The sequence below is a fragment of the Grampus griseus genome, assembly GCF_964374135.1.
Source record: "Grampus griseus genome assembly, chromosome: 12".
NCBI lineage: Eukaryota > Metazoa > Chordata > Mammalia > Artiodactyla > Delphinidae > Grampus > Grampus griseus.
In genome coordinates this window covers 30,360,160-30,378,900 of record NC_139006.1, presented here as the reverse complement: position 1 = coordinate 30,378,900, position 18,741 = coordinate 30,360,160, and the positions used below count along the sequence as shown (strand labels likewise).

Sequence of the window (18,741 nt, the reverse complement as noted above, 5' to 3'; positions counted from 1 at the left end):
CACATCTTCTTTATCCATTCATCTGTCGATGGACACTTAGGTTGATTCCATGTCCTGCCTGTTGTAAATAGTGCTGCAATGAACATTGTGGTACACGACTCTTTTTAAATTATGGTTTTCTCAGGGTATATGCCCAGTAGTGGGATTGCTAGGTCATATGGTAGTTCTATTTTTAGTTTTTTAAGGAACTCCATACTGTTCTCCATAGTGACTCTATCAATTTACATTCCCACCAACAGTGCAAGAGGGTTCTCTTTTCTCCACACCCTCTCCAGCATTTATCGTTTGTAGACTTTTTGATGATGGCCATTCTGACTGGTGTGAGGTGATGCCTCATTGTGGTTTTGATTTGCATTTCTCTAATGATTAGTGATATTGAGCATCTTTTCATGTGTTTGTTGGCAATCTGTATATCTTCCTTGGAGAAATGTCTATTTAGGTCTTCTGCCCATTTTTGGATTGCATTGTTTGTTTTTTGATATTGAGCTGCTTGTATATTTTAGAGATTAATCCTTGGTCAGTTTCTTCATTTGCAAATATTTTCTCCCATTCTGAGGGTTGTCTTTTTGTCTTTTTTATGGTTTCCTTTGCTGTACAAAAGCTTTGAAGTTTCATTAGGTCCCATTTGTTTATTTTTGTTTTTATTTCCATTTCTCTAGGAGGTGGGTCAAAAAGGATCTTGCTGTGATTTATGTCATAGAGTGTTCTGCCTATGTTTTCCTCTAAGAGTTTTATATTGTCTTGCCTTACATTTAGGTCTTTAATCCATTTTGAGTTTATTTTTGTGTATAATGTTAGGAAGTGTTCTAATTTCATTCTTTTACATGTATCTATCCAGTTTTCCCAGCACCACTTATTGTAGAGGCTGTCTTTTCTCTATTGTATACTCTTGCTTCCTTTATCAAAGATAAGGTGACCATATGTGCGTGGGTTTATCTCTGGGCTTTCTATCCTGTTCCATTGATCTATATTTCTGTTTTTGTGCCAGTACCATACTCTCTGGATTACTGTAGCTTTGTAGTATAGTCTGAAGTCTGGGAGCCTGATTCCTCCAGCTCCATTTTTCTTTCTCAAGATTGCTTTGGCTATTCAGGGTCTTTTGTGTTTCCATACAAATTGTGAAATTTTTTGTTCTAGTTCTGTGAAAAATGCCATTGGTAGTTTGATAGGGATTGCATTGAATCTGTAGATTGCTTTGGGTAGTAGAGTCATTTTCACAATGTTGATTCTTCCAATCCAGGAACATGGTATATCTCTCCATCTGTTGGTATCATCTTTAATTTCTTTCATTAGTGTCTTATAGTTTTCTGCATACAGGTCTTTTGTCTCCTTAGGTAGATTTATTCCTAGGTATTTTATTCTTTTTGTTGCAGTGGTAAATGGGAGTGTTTCCTTAATTTCTCTTTCAGATTTTTCGTTGTTAGTGTATAGGAATGCAAGAGATTTCTGTGCATTAATTTTGTATCCTGCTATTCTACCAAATTCATTGATTAGCTCTAATAGTTTTCTGGTAGCATCATTAGGATTCTCTGTGTATAGTATCAGGTCATCTGCAAACAGTGACAACTTTGCTTCTTTTCCGATTTGGATTCTTTTTATTACTTTTTTCTTCTCTGATCGCTGTGGCTAAAACTTCCAAAACTATGTTGAATAATAGTGGTGAGAGTGAGCAACCTTGTCTTGTTCCTGATCTTAGGGGAAATGGTTTCAGTTTTTCACCATTGAGAACGATGTTGGCTGTGGGTTTGTCATATATGGCCTTTATTATGTTGAGGTAGGTTCCCTGTATGCCTACTTTCTGGAGAGTTTTTAGCATCACATGGTTTTTTATAATGGCTGCAGATTGAAACTCGTAACTCTTTGGGCCAGTAGACGTTTCCTTCATTATTTACAGGCAGGCCCTTCCTTCCCTCGTGCCCACAGGGATGAGTAGGTGGGATCAACCCACTGGAGTTCAGCCCCGGGAATAATGCCTGCTTTCTCTCCACTCCCCACTTGTTGCCCGACTCTCTGCAGCCCCAGGACGGGTACCGGATGGTGCAGCAGTTCCAGTTCCTGGGCTGGCCCATGTACAGGGACACGCCTGTGTCCAAGCGCTCCTTCTTGAAGCTCATCCGCCAGGTGGACAAGTGGCAGGAGGAATACAATGGTGGGGAAGGCCGCACGGTTGTGCACTGCCTGTAAGTGCTCAGATCCACTGGGCTGACGCCCTGCTTCACTGACTCTCATTTCACTATAAATGGAGAAGAAATAAGCAGGTCTGAGTGAAAGCTCACCAGTCGGCTCATTAAGTGTTTGGTTTACTTTGCAGAAAACAAGATCATGCACGTTTTACATTTGGATGGGGTGTCACTGCTATAAAATGAGCCCTGACCTTGTGGTTGGGAGCCAACGCCCCCCCTCAGAAAAACAATACCTGGGTGGGTTCAGTGAGCTCCTACCAGCTCTTGAGAGCCCACTGTTACGCTATGGGGAATTTTCTGAGCTGGTTGTTAAACTGTTGGTAACTTGAAATCATCGGTGGTGGGGGTATTTACATCACGGATGTCAGCAAAGGCCACAATCCGGGCACCCTCCCTGATATGGAAAAGCTGGTTTACCAGCTCACTAGTTGGTAATTCTATTGGATTTCATGTCAGAGGTTTCAAAGGAACCGTCTCCTTCTTCTTTGTGGTTTTTAAGAGAGTTTTGTTTTGTCTCATTTTGTTTGCCTGGGGATATACATATATTGGGAAGATTTGCTTACAGCCAGTGTCTCCAAACTGTTCTCCCTGCTGGCAGTTTTAGCAGGTGCTAAAACGGGAGAACTTGGCTACAGAATGATGGTTTCCGACCTTGGCTACACACTTGGGGAGCTTTAAAAAAAAAAAAAAACACTACGCCCAGACCACAGCAAAACCACCTAAATAAAATCTCTGGGGGTGCGAGGACCTGGATTGTTTCAGAGTGCCCCCAAGGTTGAGAGCCACTGGCTCGAGTCTCCGTGCTTTTCAAAGCACTTTCACCTGCATTTTCTCGTAGGTGATGGTAGCAGCTAATCAGCCAGTTGGAGCTGGCTTAATGGAGCCGGCGATTAGAAAGCCCTGCAGTCAGGGCAGATGGGTAGAGAATTTGTGGAAACTGAAAGTATTAAGCTGATGTCTCTTTTCGGTGGAGTGTCATTAGAAGCGCACAGTGAGATCTCTCCCGAACTGAAAGGAAGATAAAGCTCTACTCCGGGCAGACCGACCCTTGTGAAATCAACAGGCGAAGCTAAGGGCTGGGTTACCGTCCACTCGGTGCTGTACCTCCCGCAATGCAGCCCCCGTACCCCAAACCCCACCCCCACCCCGGGGTCCTGGAGCCTCCCTGGGAGCCCCTTTCGGCACCGAACGTGGCAGTGTCTCGTCCTGCAGGAAACTGCTGTGCCCTCGTTAAGAATCGTATGAACTGACTCATCCCTGCCCTCCGTCAGAGGCCCCACCCCCAAAACCTTGCCTTCCTTCTCAGGGACCCAGTTCATTAAAAACATCTCCACGGAGAAAATGTCCAAAAGGATCGATTAACAGCTCACGTCCCCGTTTTTATTTCTCTACGCCCAGATATAACTTCTGATCAGAATATAATCAGAGGGTCACCTGTGTGAGTTCATACAAGCCCAGCAAGGAAAATTGACATTTTGGTTAGAGTTTGTATTCGATCCGTTAGGTTTCTTGGAGATACTAAAAATAGTTTGCAGTTACCGATTTCTGCGTCTGGACTCCACCAGCGTCTGGACTAGGAATGCCACGCTTCCTAGTAGCTTCCTAACAAGGGCCAGTGCTGTAACCCAAAGGGCTACATCCCAAGAGGGGAGCTGAGGCACAGGACAGGCCTGAGGGGAAGACACAAAGACGCCTTGAATCACTGCACTTCATAGCCATACTCTCCCAAGGCACAGCTGCGACCCCGAACTAAACCATTACATCACCACCCCACGTGGTGGCTAAGACAGCGGGCTGTTCTTTAACTCCAGTGGACGTGGTGGGCACCTGCTGCTTCTGCCCTCCGACCAGCCCAGCCCCCACCCCCCTGGACTTTTCTTTGGAACCACCGTCCCCACCAAAAGTCCCTGCTGTTCCTGTGGGCCTGCCTCGTCCTCTCTCAGCATTACGGTGGGCATGAGACCCAGGCCTGCTGAGGATGCTGATCGTTGTTGAGATTTAAAAATCTTAATCTAAGGTTTTTTAGTTGTGGGAACATGCCAGGAAGGGATGCTTTGACCCCCAAAGGCAACCTGCTTTCCATCTCTAAGGAGAGATCTTCGTATTCGGCAAAGCGCAGCGCCACCTACTGGCATTGGGCAGAGCGTCCCTGCCCGAGACGCCCTCCAGGGCTGTGAATTAGATGGTTCCTTGAGCCGCATTATGGGTCGCACTAAGCAAACGGGATTCTTTTTCTTTACACATGTCTTCCAGCTAGTAAAACCAGACAGAATGGAGAGAATTAAGATATCACCATCTTTCAACCCTTGATGAAAGTAATGGAAGTAGACAGTGGTCGTCGATAGCTGCTGAAAGCGTTAGGTAAAAAGCCGATGGGGGAAAAGCAGTGAGGCGTCAGTGCAAAGAGAGAACACAAACTAAGGGAGCAGAAGAGAAAGTCCAGGAACGGAGCCACACCTCGGGGTCTCCTGATTCACAACAAGGTCCACAGCACACACCTCCTGCAGGGCAGTGGTGTCCCTTCTCATGCTACACACAGAAAGCATCTCCAGGTGGATTGTAGACCAACACGTGAAAAGGAAAACAATGAAGCTTCTAGAGAAAATCTTCAGGACCATGGGGTAACCAGAGGTGTGTTACACAGGACAGTATCCATAAAGGAAACATTGGTAAATTGGATTTCGTTAAAGCTAAGCACTCCTGCCCATCCAAAGACCCCAGTGAGAGTGAAAACACAAGGCAAGACAAGGAGTTTGCGCTACATACATCTGACAAAGGATTCATAGCCAGAATGCCCAAGAACTACTGCAAGTCCATAGGAAAAGGATAGGCAGAACACTTGATAAGAACTGCATTTTTTAAAAAAGAATAGCCAGATAGCCAATAAGCATAGAAAAGGCATCATTAGTTTTCAGGAAAATACACATTAAAATACATTAAAATCGGATGTCCCTGCATGCTCACCAGAATGGCTAAAATTTAAACGATAAACAAATAAATGATTCTAAGTGTTGGGAAGCTGTGGAAAAACTGGACTCCCAAACGCTGCTGGTAGGAAGTAAATATGTACAACCATTTTGGAGCTGGTTAACAGCATCTACTAAAGCTAAATATAAATGTATCCTCTGAGCTCTTCTCCTCTGAGGTCTGTAACTACAGAAATGAGTCATATATGCAATAGGAAACATGCTTATAGCAGGTGTAGTCATAATATGGAAAGCTGCAAACATCCCAAACATTTGTCAGCTCCTAGATAAAGAAATTATACAGTAGTACAATTATATAGTAGTATATCCATTCAATGGAATTGTTCTCAGCAATGTAAGAGAACAAACTACTGGTACAATATGGGTTATTCTCACACAGATAATATTAAGTGAAATAAGCCACTCAAAAGAGTATATACTGGGCTTTCCTGGTGGCGCAGCGGTTGAGAGTCCGCCTGCCGATGCAGGGGACACGGGTTCGTGCCCCGGTCCGGAAAGATCCCACATGCTGCGGAGCGGCTGCGCCCGTGAGCCATGGCCGCTGAGCCTGCGCGTCCGGAGCCTGTGCTCTGCCACGGGAGAGGCCACAACAGTGAGAGGCCCGCGTACTGAAAAATAAAAAAATTAAAAAAAAATTAAAAAATAAAAGAGTATATACTGTATGATTCCACGTATTCAAAATTCCAAAACAGACAAAAGAAACTTACGATGCTAGATGTGAGAACAAAGATTATCTTGGGGTATTGATGGTGTTGATGAGGAAGGAATATTGGGAGGAGGGGGGTTCAGGGGGCTGATAGCAGTCTGTACCTTGATCTGAATGGTGGTTACATGGCATATGCATTTGTAGAAGTTAACAGATCTATATTTACCGTTTGTGGACTTAATTATAGGTATGTTATACTTTATCTAAAAAATGAATTAGGAACTTAATCATGGAATGATCAAGCTGGCATTGGAACACAGAGATCAATCTTAAAATCACAGAACAGGTTGATATCTTGTGCCTGCTTCCCAATGAAAGTTCATTTATAAAGTATCCTTGTCCAGAAAAAAAAATCCTGAATTCTTATGACGCTCTAACTCCCAATAAACAGGAAGTATAGGATTAGAAATTGGTGTGTTAAGTGCTTCTCAGAGATACAGTGAATGAGAACAGCCCAGAATGTGGATTGTCATTTTCCCTGCAGGGGAAAATGACCCCATTTCCTCAACAAATAAATTGCCAAGAGAAAAAAAGAAGAGAGCAAAGAGGAACCTATAGATTAAAATAAACTTGCAAGACATGTCAACCAAATTCAACATGTGGACTTTGCTTGGATGAGGATTTGAAAAAGTTAGCTGTAAGAAAATGTCTGAAACAATCTTGGAAATTTGGACAGTGTCTAGAAATTTGATTCTATTAAACTGTAGTATTTATTTTAGGTGTAATAATAATAATATTGTGTTTGTTAAAAAAAGGATCCTTTATCTACTTGGAAAAGAGGTTGATTCCAGAGCTGGTGCAGGGAAGGAGATACAGGATGAGCGTAGAACATCTTGTGGTTCTAGAAAGTAAGGAAGTGCTTGAAAAGAGATGGAGGAACCAGCCTGATGGAGCTCCTAATGGCCCAAACCGGAACAATTTCAGCAACAAAATAAATATGGATACTATTTTAGCTCATAGAAGTGAAATTAATATGAATAAGTCTAAAGTGACTTAAATAAATAATAAAATAGAAATAAATAAGCAAATAAATTTTCAAATGGTGGCTGAGAGACAGCTCTCTCTTTAGAGTAGAATGTAGAAGGAGAGAGGGAAGTGAAAACCAGTCAGGCAGATATCACTGTGACTTGTTGCAGATGGAATCTACCAATGGACACTAAAATCAGTGGGTGAAACTTTGAGGAGAAACAAGATATTTGCATAATCCCAAAGTATCTTTCCCAAGATACTAACTACAAAGAGAAGTTATGATGGTAATTATACATAACTACACAGTGAAAAAATCTGCCAGACACCCACCGTCTTAATAAGCGACCAGGGGTGGGATAGGCAGGGTGGGAGGGAGGCTCATGAGGGAGGGGACATGGGGATGTATGTATATGTATAGCTGATTCACTCTGTTACACAGCAGAAACTAACACACCATTGTAAAGCAATTATACTCCAATAAAGATATTTTAAAAAGAATATAGTAGAATACAACATTGTAAATCAACTATACTTCAATAAAATAAATTTAAAAAAAAGAATATAGTAGAAAAGGCAAAGAAAAAAAAAAGTGACCAAGGTCGACATCACGAGCAATAAGACAGTTCAACACCATGAACCTTCAAAGGAGGTAACAGCCCTTCTGTGGCTTTCTTGCCAAAGTGCATAACCTCATTTCCAGTGATGAGAAGGCATCAGACGAACTCAAATGAAGGACTTTCTACAATTTGTATTTTGTGATGACTTCTCAAATCGTGGAAGGGGACCATGGTTGTTTCCTACACCTCACCCTATATTCCATACTCTACAAAATAACTGACCAGTCCTCTTTGAAAGTGTCAAGGTCGAGAAAGACAAGGGAAGATGGAGGACTGATCACGTGGAAGAGACTAAGGAGGTGTGACACCTAAATGCAAGGTGGGTCCTGGACTGGATCCTGGACCAGAAAAAGTGGTGACACTTGACTAAGGTCTGTGGTTTAGTTAATAGTGTTATACCAGCATTAACTTCCTGGTTTTGACCATCTGCTATGGTTATGTGACATTTTTACATCAGGGGAAGGTGGGCAGGCAAGGAACTCTCTGTGCTATTTTTGCAGTGATTCTGTACATCTAAAATTAATCCAGAATAAAAAGTTTATTTAAAAAGAGCCCTTATGTTTTAGAGATAAATCATGACATGCTGATGGATTATTTACAGCCAAATCCGTCTTTGAGCATAACCCACACCCATCACAGTTCTCCTGCACATGCTACACGAGTTGTTTGTTTATTGAGAATTTTCCTGGGTGGTCCCTTTCCATAAAAACTGGTAAATTGCCATATCAGCTTACATCATCAGGGCAGAGACCAACTGGGAGAGCAGGATGTGCCAGTTTCGCATCACCTCCAGTCAGGTGATCCCTGGGCCCCATTTGCATCAGTAGAGGGATGGGCCCAGGTGGGAGCTGGGAGGGCTCAGGCAGCAGGTGCACACAGGTGGTGGGAGCCGTGCGGTGCGAGAGCGACCCAGGCCCACCACCTGCCTCTCCTCCTCTTCCCACAGGAACGGGGGAGGCCGCAGCGGGACCTTCTGCGCCATCAGCATTGTCTGTGAGATGCTCCGGCACCAGAGGACGGTGGACGTCTTCCACGCCGTGAAGACGCTGAGGAACAACAAGCCCAACATGGTGGACCTGCTGGTAGGACCCCGTCCATCCCGCTCGGGGGGGCCCTTTCCCGGTTAGCGTGAGACACCCGGCCCCTCGCTCAGGCTGACCCCTGGGAGGGAGAGACTCGTGTTCACAGTGCAATCGCTTCACTCGTGCGGGTTTTTCTCCCTCGTTCTCCCTTCCTCTGCCTTTTCACAAGGAGACTCAGCTCAGCACATTTGACACATGGAAATAGTTGAAACTCACAAGCGAACATCCTGATTAATTGCTGTTCTCGGCAGCGCCTTCCACGTGGCTAAGCACTTCATCTTCACAGAGAAGAAATAATCATAGCACATGAAATGCCAGATTTTCAAATTACATATTTTATAAATAGCTTAATCACCTAATATTTATCAAAGCTGGGAATTGGAGTTTGACATCCAAACGATTGCATTTAATTACGGTGGCCATATCTGAGGAAAGGATGAAAGAGGTGGAGAAACAAAGGATGATGTGGAATTATTTTCTTAGAGTATTTCATGGAATCTCTTTTTTGTGCGGAGCTGTTGAGATGCCAACCACTGAGACTTAAGAATAGGAGGATAGCTTAAAGGAGGAAGCTTTTCGATGAGGTTTTTATACTTCTCTGTCAGTGGAGGAAGGATCGGGAGGAAACAGTAAGACCAACCCCAAGGTGGGGAGAATGGGGGGGCGGGGGCGACGGGGTCGCTGATGAGCTTGGAAAGCCTGCGTCCTGGGTGCGCAGCACTGCAGCAGGGGGTTAAAATTGTAAATGTAATAAAGGGACTAAAGAGGGAGTTGAGATTCAAGCTGAGGCTGAAGAAGCAGCCATGGCCCCTGCCTGTGATGGCCACATCCAAGCCCTGCTTGGCAAAAGCCCTCCTTCCCCCACTGACGTGCCTCGCGCCCGACGAGCTGCTCCCGCCCCCAGGAGCACCGTGCTGCCTAGGGAATTTGGTAAACAGGCACCTGTTTGGCCAGGTGCAGACTCTCAAACCATCAGCAATTACCATGTTGGTTTCTGTGAAAAAAGGATCTTGCCCCCCACATGGCAGCTCCCTGCCCTGCCCTGGGGACGCCCCTGCAAACCCACCCTCTAGTCTCAGCTCTGCTCACTGAAGTGAAGTAACCTCGGACAAAGTACCTTGGCTGTTGAAGTCGCCTTGGGCGCGTCGCTCTACTTTCCTGAGCCTGAGTCGTGTAAACCAGGGATAGTGTTGGTTTGTTGAGATCATCCCACAGGACGATATGTGTGAGAGTGTTTTGGAAGCTGCCCAGGTGAGAAAGACCTGGTCCCTGAGAGTGGAGGGGTCTACGGGGCACGGTGTGGCCTGGTCCCTGAAAACGAGTGCTGGGTGAGGGCGAGGGGCCCGCCGGAGGGCAGCATGTATACACACGGTGCTCGTAAGTGCCTTTCCCACGGCCCAGAAATCACGCGGATGGGCCAGGAGGCTGACCCTCACATTCCATGCCCGGACTCCACTAGTCAGAGAACTCTCTCACTCCCCGGGACCCCCCCCCATCCCGAATTTTAGAGAGTTCCCCCACCATGGAATTCTCCATCTTCTGGGCTTAGGGCAGTTGAGAAAAGGCCAGTCGGGCAGTTAGAGACGGCCTGGGTTTAGAACAGATAAGCAGGTTGACAGAGGATGACAGAGGATGGAAACAAATGCATAATGAAAATGTTCTGACTGTGATGTCATTCGGTATTTAACGCCCTGATTCAGGGACGGGTGTGCTGCTTCCAAACTTCAGTTGGTACTTGAAAAAAGCTGACCTTGATTTTTTTTTAAATGTCAGTTCCCTCTCACTGCAGCCTGAACTAAGCAGGTCATTAGAAGCAGACCCTTCCAGGCCTTTCCCCCAGTGGCTCTGGCTACAGCTTCCATCACTCACCAGTTTTTTTTTTTTTTTTTTACATCTTTATTGGAGTATAATTGCTTTACAATGGTGTGTTAGTTTCTGCTTTATAACAAAGTGAATCAGTTATACATATACATATGATTCCATATCTCTTCCCTCTTGCGTCTCCCTCCCTCCCACCCTCCCTATCCCACCCCTCCAGCGGTCACAAAGCACCGAGCTGATCTCCCTGTGCTATGCGGCTGCTTCCCACTAGCTATCTACCTTACGTTTGGTAGTGTATATATGTCCATGCCTCTCTCTCGCTTTGTCACAGCTTACCCTTCCCCTCCCCATATCCTCAAGTCCATTTTCTAGTAGGTCTGTGTCTTTATTCCTGTCTTACCCCTAGGTTCTTCATGACATTTTTTTTTCTTAAATTCCATATATATGTGTTAGCATACGGTATTTGTCTTTCTCTTTCTGACTTACTTCACTCTGTGTGACAGACTCTAGGTCTATCCACCTCATTACAAATAGCTCAATTTTGTTTCTTTTTATGGCTGAGTAATATTCCATTGTATATATGTGCCACATCTTCTTTATCCATTCATCCGATGATGGACACTTAGGTTGTTTCCATCTCTGGGCTATTGTAAATAGAGCTGCAGTGAACATTGTGGTACACGACTCTTTCTGAATTATGGTTTTCTCAGGGTATATGCCCAGTAGTGAGATTGCTGGGTCCTATGGTAGTTCTATTTGTAGTTTTTTAAGGAACCTCCATACTGTTCTCCATAGTGGCTGAACCAATTCACATTCCCACCAGCAGTGCAAGAGTGTTCCCTTTTCTCCACACCCCCTCCAGCATTTATTGTTTCTAGATTTTTTGATGATGACCATTCCGACTGGTATGAGATGATATCTCATTGTAGTTTTGATTTGCCATCACTCACCAATTTTTATGGGCAGGAGCAACGTGGCTTTTCCCAAATCCACGGTGCAGACTACAGGACAAGGGTGATATTACATGAAGGAAGCTTCTGATCTCAGCCCACTTACCTACAATAGCCAGGGCGTTTCCGTAGTTATGTGTGATTCTGATAGAGAAATAGGATCCTTGGATGCCCAAAACCCCGAGGGTCAGCACCAGTTTTAGGGTCAACTCAGTGGCTGAGAAATGTAGGCGAGTCCTACAATTTCCTGAGAAAAATGTCTGGTAAACTTGTCACAGTGCCTGCTGGCAGGATAATGGATAATATCTGGTGACCAGAGAAAAAATGTCACTATGCTCTTTTCAGTGGGTTTGAAGCTTCTTGAGTTGAATCAGGCCTCTTGTCGTTGGCTTGTTCGTTTTTGCCTGTAAGTACAATTTCTGTTTAGTTTGGTACTCGTACATTTGTGTGTTGGCTGAGAGAATTAATTAGTTCAAGTCAAGGAGATAAAATCTGGTATAATTTTATTGGGCATAAAAGGCTATCCAAGACCTGTGTTTCTCCTAAGCACAAAATGTTGTACCAGCAGCTGAAAAGGTACCTCCTAGCTGCCTCTGCACAGAATGAAGTGGGAGCCAGGATGCCGTGGAGCGCACCCCAGGAGGTAGGCGGGTAGGCGTGGGGAGCCCCACCAGGTGCGCCTGGGTCTGCTCATTGGGGGCCCTTTCCATTCAGACACCAAAATTTGCTGCCACGCCCTCCCTGCCAGGGCCGGATGAATGTTCCGCGGCGGTCGGTGTGCCCGTCTTCGTCTCCCCTTGCCGCTCACTATTTTTCCAAATTGCTTCTGAGTTAGGAACTTCCCTATGCGTTTTGAAGCATGGCACTCTCCAGGGAGAGCCAGAAGGCCCTATGGATTTATTTCTTCAAATGTTTAGGTGTGAGGCTCCAGGGGAAAGCCAGTGGACTGCCAGGAAGCAAAATCATTTGAACACAAGACTAGATGTTTTGATGCAGCAGGGGCCGCTGGGTTTGTTTCCTGACCCCTCTTTCAGGCCAGCTTCTCAGTTATCCACCTCTTCAGCCAGGCTCCAGCCCCCATCAAAGGCCTGGGTTCCAGGGGGGTGGGGCAGGCCGCGACGGTACAGCCTGAGTGAGGTTGGCGCTATTGGCCTGGTCAGAGGCGGACGGGGTCGCCCGCTCTGAGCCCCTATGAATCCAGTACAGTTGCTGGAAAACCTGCTGCTTCAACTAACAGTCCTCTCCCACCTTTGCTTCCACATTTGGCTTTTGAAGTTCCCAGGGCTCCTTTTTAACCGAGAAACAGCCTTTAGGGGACAGATCTTGCCTAGAGAAACATATTGTCCCCTGGGAGGTGGTGGGAGCTTTGGCCAAAGTGCTGATGTGACATATGTACGCATTATAGAGTGGTTACCGAGATCACGATAATCAGCACATCTGTGGCCTCACAGAGTTAACACAGCTGACTGTGTGTGTGGTCAGAACCCTTACGATCGACGGCCAGCAACTTTCAAGGGTACAGTTTCACATCATTAACTCTAGTCACCGTGCTGCACATTAGAGCCGCAGAGCTTACTGCTCTTACAACTGAAAATCGGTTCCCTCACCAGCATCACCCCACTTGTCCCTCCCCCGGCAGCCACAATTCTAGTCTCTGTCTCTATGAAATTGACTTTTCTTTAATGGGAGCTTTAAAAAGTTCTGAGCCCTGGGCCCATCCCCGAGACTCTGATCCAGTTGACGTGGGCCTGGCTTTTCAGCAGCGGTGGTACCAGCGCCCCAGGTGACCCTAACGTGCAGCCGGGGTTAAGGAACTTAGTAGCTAGTCTAGAAAGGCCCTTGGCCCGTCTGCACGTGAGATCACCTGGGGCACTTCGCGAACACAGATGCCAGGCCACGGCCCAGAAGATTAGGGCGGTCGGAGCCCGCGTGATGTGCTACAGGGCAAGAAACACGGCTCAGGAGGATACGGAGGCCGTCCCTGTCCTGCCACGTGGGCCGCAGGGCGAGGCCGGGCAGCTTCCTCTCCATCCCTCCTTCTCCCACTCAGACCTCTGCCGGGACCTCCCATGACGGACAGGTGACCACCCAGACCGGGCCCCTTCCCTCTTCCCTGCACTGAAATAACATGCTGGCCCGGCACTCCTACAGAGGGCCTTACCCCCACCCTGCAGCCTCCCCAGCGTGGACAGCACACTGACTCTCCCACTCACGTGTGTACACTGCCCCCTAAGCGTCTGCCTGAGAACTCACGGGAAACTGACGGGCTATGTGAAAGGCGGGGCATGTGGGCGTGGGTGTGCTGTATAGGTGTATGTGGGTGTGGGCGGGTGTGCATCTGTCTGGCTGTGTGTAGGTGTGCATGTGTGTGTAGGTATGCATGTGTCTGGCTGTGTGTAGGTGTGGCTGTGTGTATAGGTGTGTGTGCATGTGTGTATAGGTGTGTGCGCGTGTGTGCGCGTGTGGGCGGGTGTGCATGTGTCTGGCTGCGTGTAGGTGTGGCTGTGTATGCAGGTGTATGTGGGGGTGTGTTGTAGGCGTGCACGTGTGGGCGGGTGTGCATGTGTGTGTAGGTGTGTGTGGCTGTGTGTGTTGCAGCAGAGGACGTAGGCCTCGGGGGGGGGGTGTCAGAGAGGCTCACTCACGTCCCTGAGCTGTGCCCCCACCGGCCCTGTGGCCCGTCTCTGGGACACTGGTGGCATCCACGTCCCCCGGGGCCAGGCCCTGCCACACATCCCCCCAGGCTCGCAGCCCTGAGCCCACTGACCTGCGGTCACACTCCCTACTCCTGAGGAGTCTGTGTGAATGCCCTGTGCCCCCACCCACCCCAGACTCTGATCCCCCGGAGGCGGAGCCCACCCCCACCCGCCCAGCCCCAGCTGAGCTCCTGGCTCCAAGGAGGGCCCAGTAAACATTTGCTGGGCGAGCGGACTTTTCTTCTCTGTACCTGGACCCGCGTCACCCTGAGTTGCTGCCTGGGACCCACAAGGCGGCGGCTGCAGGCTAACAGGTCTGCATAGGGAAGCAGCTGCACGGACTGTTCATGGGCTTTGAGGGAGGAGGTGCTTCAGACTCTTGCAGAGCTATAATGAGGGTAGTGACCCCCCCACCCATCGTCAGAGATGGGCAGCTGCCTCCCAGGTGTCTCCTGGGCACAATGGTTGGTCACCCAGTGTGACCCGCTGGAACGTTGAACCAAACGGTCCCACCCAGGATTATTGGCACAAGGGGACCACTTCCCCTCCTGGCAGGCGCGTCAGTCAGAAGGATTTTTTTCCAGACTGAAGGATTTGTCAGCAAGGATCCAGCCGAAACCGAAGCTGGTACTAGTTTCAAAAAGCAGGTGTGCGCGGGAGAGAAACTTTGCCCCAGGTGAGCCATGCAGACTCTTCTCTTTGAATCTTCTTAGGCGACGTGGGGTGTTTGAAGTGACAGACTGACCGTAGGGCCCCATTCTGCAGACACAGGCTGCCGTGCTGACAAAGGCGCCGTCCAGCCCTTCAGGGGAGCCCTCTGCAGCCGCCCACTGACACCGTGGCCTCGTGCCACCCCTCCGAGAGCAGGGACCTTTAAAGCGTGACCTCACTTTGGGTGCCCTTTCAAACTTCACTTTCTCCCCTTTTGTGGAAACAAGAGGTGGGTCTGGAGTGAAGGTGAGGTCAGGGGCCTCCGAGAGGAGTAGCTTGTTGCCCTGGTTATGGTCCAGCACAAAGATGATGTCACCCAAATCGGGAGATTCTGGGACCAAGGCATAAAAGTTCTTTTTTCCCGGAAGCACAGAGCTAGCTCGTGGGGCTTAATTATACTGTTCAAAAGCAAGGAAGCTGAGAGAGGAACCCACCAAAGACGGGCCTATACCTGGTGATCAAGTGTAATCCGTTCGCAGTGTGGGAAGATTTCAGGCGTTTCTCGAGGTGCTTGAGGGAAGAGACGCAGCAATTCGTGGCCTTTCTGCTCGTTCCCCTTATTTTTCTGGTTCAGAAACCAGTCATCACAGAGTCCATGGAGGCTGGCAGCTTGCTTAGGAGGGATAAAATGAGAGAAAGAATTCATTTTGAAAACCATAGTCATGCCTATGACCGGGTCCTTTCAGTGACGCCCCTACCACAGCCATCCCTCAGGATGAACCCGAGGGATTCACCCCTGGTTTCCTGGTTTCCGCACCCGCGTTGTGACCTGAGACCGGCAGCCACATGGCCCTCTAAGTGCATTTTTCTGTGTTAAGAGGATGGTTCATCGTCGGCGCTGAAACTAATTGCAAGAAGGGATTGATCTCTTAGTTTTCCATGAAAAACAAAAAAAGAATTGTCTGTGTGATTCACAAAAACAGAGAAGTGATTGGAGCACTCCATAGCCAGCGTCAGCCCAGGGAGCTGACAGCATAAGAATTTTGAAATTCAAATGATCTCTTTTAGATATTCTGAAAATGAAAGTGTCAAACCCTGAAATAATAAATCCTGGAATGTGAATCAGAAAGTTTTAGTGTCACATATTTTTAGTGCCCTTAGGTGTGCTCCTAGGAGTGGAATCACTGGGTCATAGGGTGACCCTTCGGAGGGACCACCAGATGGTCGTCCAATGGGGCTGCACCATGTTACAGTCCTACCAGCAGTGTAGGAGGGTTCCAGTTTCTCCACAACCTCACCAGCACTTGATTTTGTCTGTCTTCTGTATTTTAGGCTGGTGGGTGTTAATGACATTGATGTTCAGTTTCGTGGCGCCTTCGGTGTGTTGAATGATCTGTTTACTTTGTCTTCTCCTCTAGATTGTAGGGTCCTGAGGGCTGAGGCTATATCTTGAATTCCCCAGTCTCTAGCCTTAAATGTTAAATGGGTTGACTCAAAAGCTGCTAAACCCATTTTTCTGGTCACCATTTACATACACAACCAATGTTTGACCCCCAGCTGTGTGCCAGGCTCTTTGCTAAGGATGGTGTATTATCCACGGAGGGAGAGACCATGGCCCTTGTCTTCAAATAAATAGGTTGGTTTAGAGGGGCATTTAGAGAACAAAATGTAGATGGAGAAAGAAAATTGCGATGACTAATTAGGTCCATATAAAAAAAAAAAGGAAATTCCTTTTTTTAATTAATCTGGCAAACCCCAAAGTAAGAGGTGCGTTTCCTTGGTCGTGGCCATCATATTGGATGTGAGACAGTGGTCCTGACCACACGGCTGGTGAAAGCCTCCCTCCGACTGAGGGGGAGGGGGGCCTGCCAGTTGCTGAGTGACTGGGCTGCTGCCAAGGGGCAGATGGAGGCGTCCTCAACCCCCGTGTCCCTCTGCTCGGTTCAGAGGCCACACCCAGGTGAGCATCGGTCAGCTCACGGCATAAACACAGGTGCCGAAGGCCCTCCCCTCCCACCTGAAACCCCACCTGGGCCAGGACCTCACATGGGGCTTGCTCAGGCCGTGGTCCAGGATCTGAGAATTCTGTGCTCGAGAGAGATGAGCTCACTGCCCGATTAAGAGCTGGTATGTGGCTCCCAGAGGGCATCAGACGTCCCCACTCTGTGCCTTTCCTTATCCTGTCGCCTCCACCTGGGATGCTTGCTAGGAGGACCACGTACTTTATCATTCAAACCGGGACACTCTTGAGAGTGAAAGGGCCTACAAGTCACGATGACGCCAGGACACCAGGCATCAATTGGGACTGTCCCGGGCAAACAGGACACATAACCACCGCCCCCCCGCTCACGTGCTCATCCTCAGGCTCCCCCATTACCTGCCACCCCCTGCACATCTTCCTTAAGAAGCTCAGCTCCCTCCTCCACTGCACCCATGTTGGGGAGCATTCGTGGGCGCTGCTCAGCTCTGCCTCGTGAGTGCCATTGGGTGCCCGTCTCATCCTCCTTGTTGGACATGGACTTCTCAGAGTCAGGGACAGGTCAAGCCACTTGGTACTTAAGAGGTGCTTAATAAACTCTCATAAAACGGAGGAAATGCTGCTGACTGACAGTCAGAGGTAAAGCCGGTCCAGGAGTGAAGCCGCGTTTATTTGCTGAGCAAATCATGAAGGCATGTCCCCAGCCCTCATTATCTTTCCTTCCACCTCTTGGCTTTCCAATAATTTGTACTCAGGATGTTGACGTAACAGGTGAACACATACGTGTGGACAAACAGAGATATGTGTTGCAGTTGTCTAGAACTTTCCAGGAATTCTAATGAGCATAGATATCAAAATACCTCTTTCATCGGCCTTGTGGGAAACATCTACAAACGACGAATGTGTGTGTGGTTCAGGACCATGACTTCCCAGTTCGCTTCTGATTCACATCCTTCTCAGTTTGCTTGCTTCCAGTTAAAACCCTAATCTGGCATCATTGCTTTCAGAGAAACTGCATCCCGCTATGGCCACGCTGACATTTTGTCCCTTCTGTGTTCCAGGATCAGTACAAGTTCTGCTATGAGGTAGCCCTAGAATACTTGAATGCTGGCTGACGGCGTACACAGCCCTGCACACAAACCTTTCATCCTGCAAAGCCAGGACGTGCCATGGTGTTTGTGCCGATGAGATGAAGACTTCTCCATATGCTTATTTTGCTTTGCCTAACTGGCTCTCTTGAAGAGCCCAAGAAAGTGTTTATAAAACTGCTTGCCCTGCCCAATTCCCAATACTGCTGCTGCCTGACGGAAAACTACCATCAGCACCCAGTGGTCCAGCCCCGTCCTCCTAGGCACCAGCTCCGTAGAGCAACATGGACAGCTGGTAAACTCAAGAGCACAATTATATTCTTATGAAGGAATTTGTACCTTGGGGTATTCTTTTGTGGCCCGTGAACCTTTGTTATTGTTACAACTGAGTGTACATTTTTGTTCTGTGGAGAATGCTACCTGGCATTATGATAATATATTATTTTAGTTAAAATCTGTATTTTAACATGTCGCATAATATATGTAGCTTTCCAAGACTAACAGCTAAACATATAACGAACAAAGAGATGTATGAGCTGTTGTTTCTACCAGATTTGTATTGTTCCCAGGGGAAAAGCTTGGGAGGTGTTCAGTTCAGAGAGGCGGAGATCGATGATCAGACTCACAGACCTGAAGCTTTGCCATGTGTTTATATTGTAAATATTTTTGATTTCATCAAATTATTTATTCATTAAAAGAAATTTTCGTGAAGCACGGTGAGTGACAATCATTTTTATCCAGCCCTGGAAATGACTTACTACTGTATGATGCTACCTTGTGTGAATTCTCAACTCAATAAATAAAGACCCGTGACCAGTGTGGTGTCTGCCTACTGTCCTGGCGCCCCGGCGGGGGCAGCTCCGGTCACTCTGGGCCTCTGGCAGAGAGATCGTGCCCGGGTCTGCTGGCCTGGAGCAGGTAGAGTTGGGACTCTGGAGAGAGAACTTTGGTCAGTGAGAGATCGAGGCCCATCCCGGGAGCCTTCCCGGGTGCACAAGCCCCAGAAGCTACAG

General features: G+C 47.5%; 1 protein-coding gene across 4 annotated transcripts in view; it reads left to right on the top strand.

Annotated features, from left to right (window-relative positions):
• The window catches only part of PTPRM (protein tyrosine phosphatase receptor type M), a 746,863-nt gene extending 728,365 nt beyond the window's left edge, over positions 1-18,498 (top strand). For all 4 annotated transcript variants that reach the window (XM_082668014.1, XM_082668012.1, XM_082668013.1 and 1 more), the window contains 3 exons: positions 2,017-2,180; positions 8,409-8,544; positions 17,702-18,498. In XM_082668014.1, the coding sequence (XP_082524140.1) occupies positions 2,017-2,180; positions 8,409-8,544; positions 17,702-17,755 (354 nt within the window). In that variant the 3' untranslated portion in view covers positions 17,756-18,498. The remainder of the gene's footprint in view (positions 1-2,016; positions 2,181-8,408; positions 8,545-17,701) is intronic.
• The last annotated feature ends 243 nt before the right edge of the window (positions 18,499-18,741 follow it).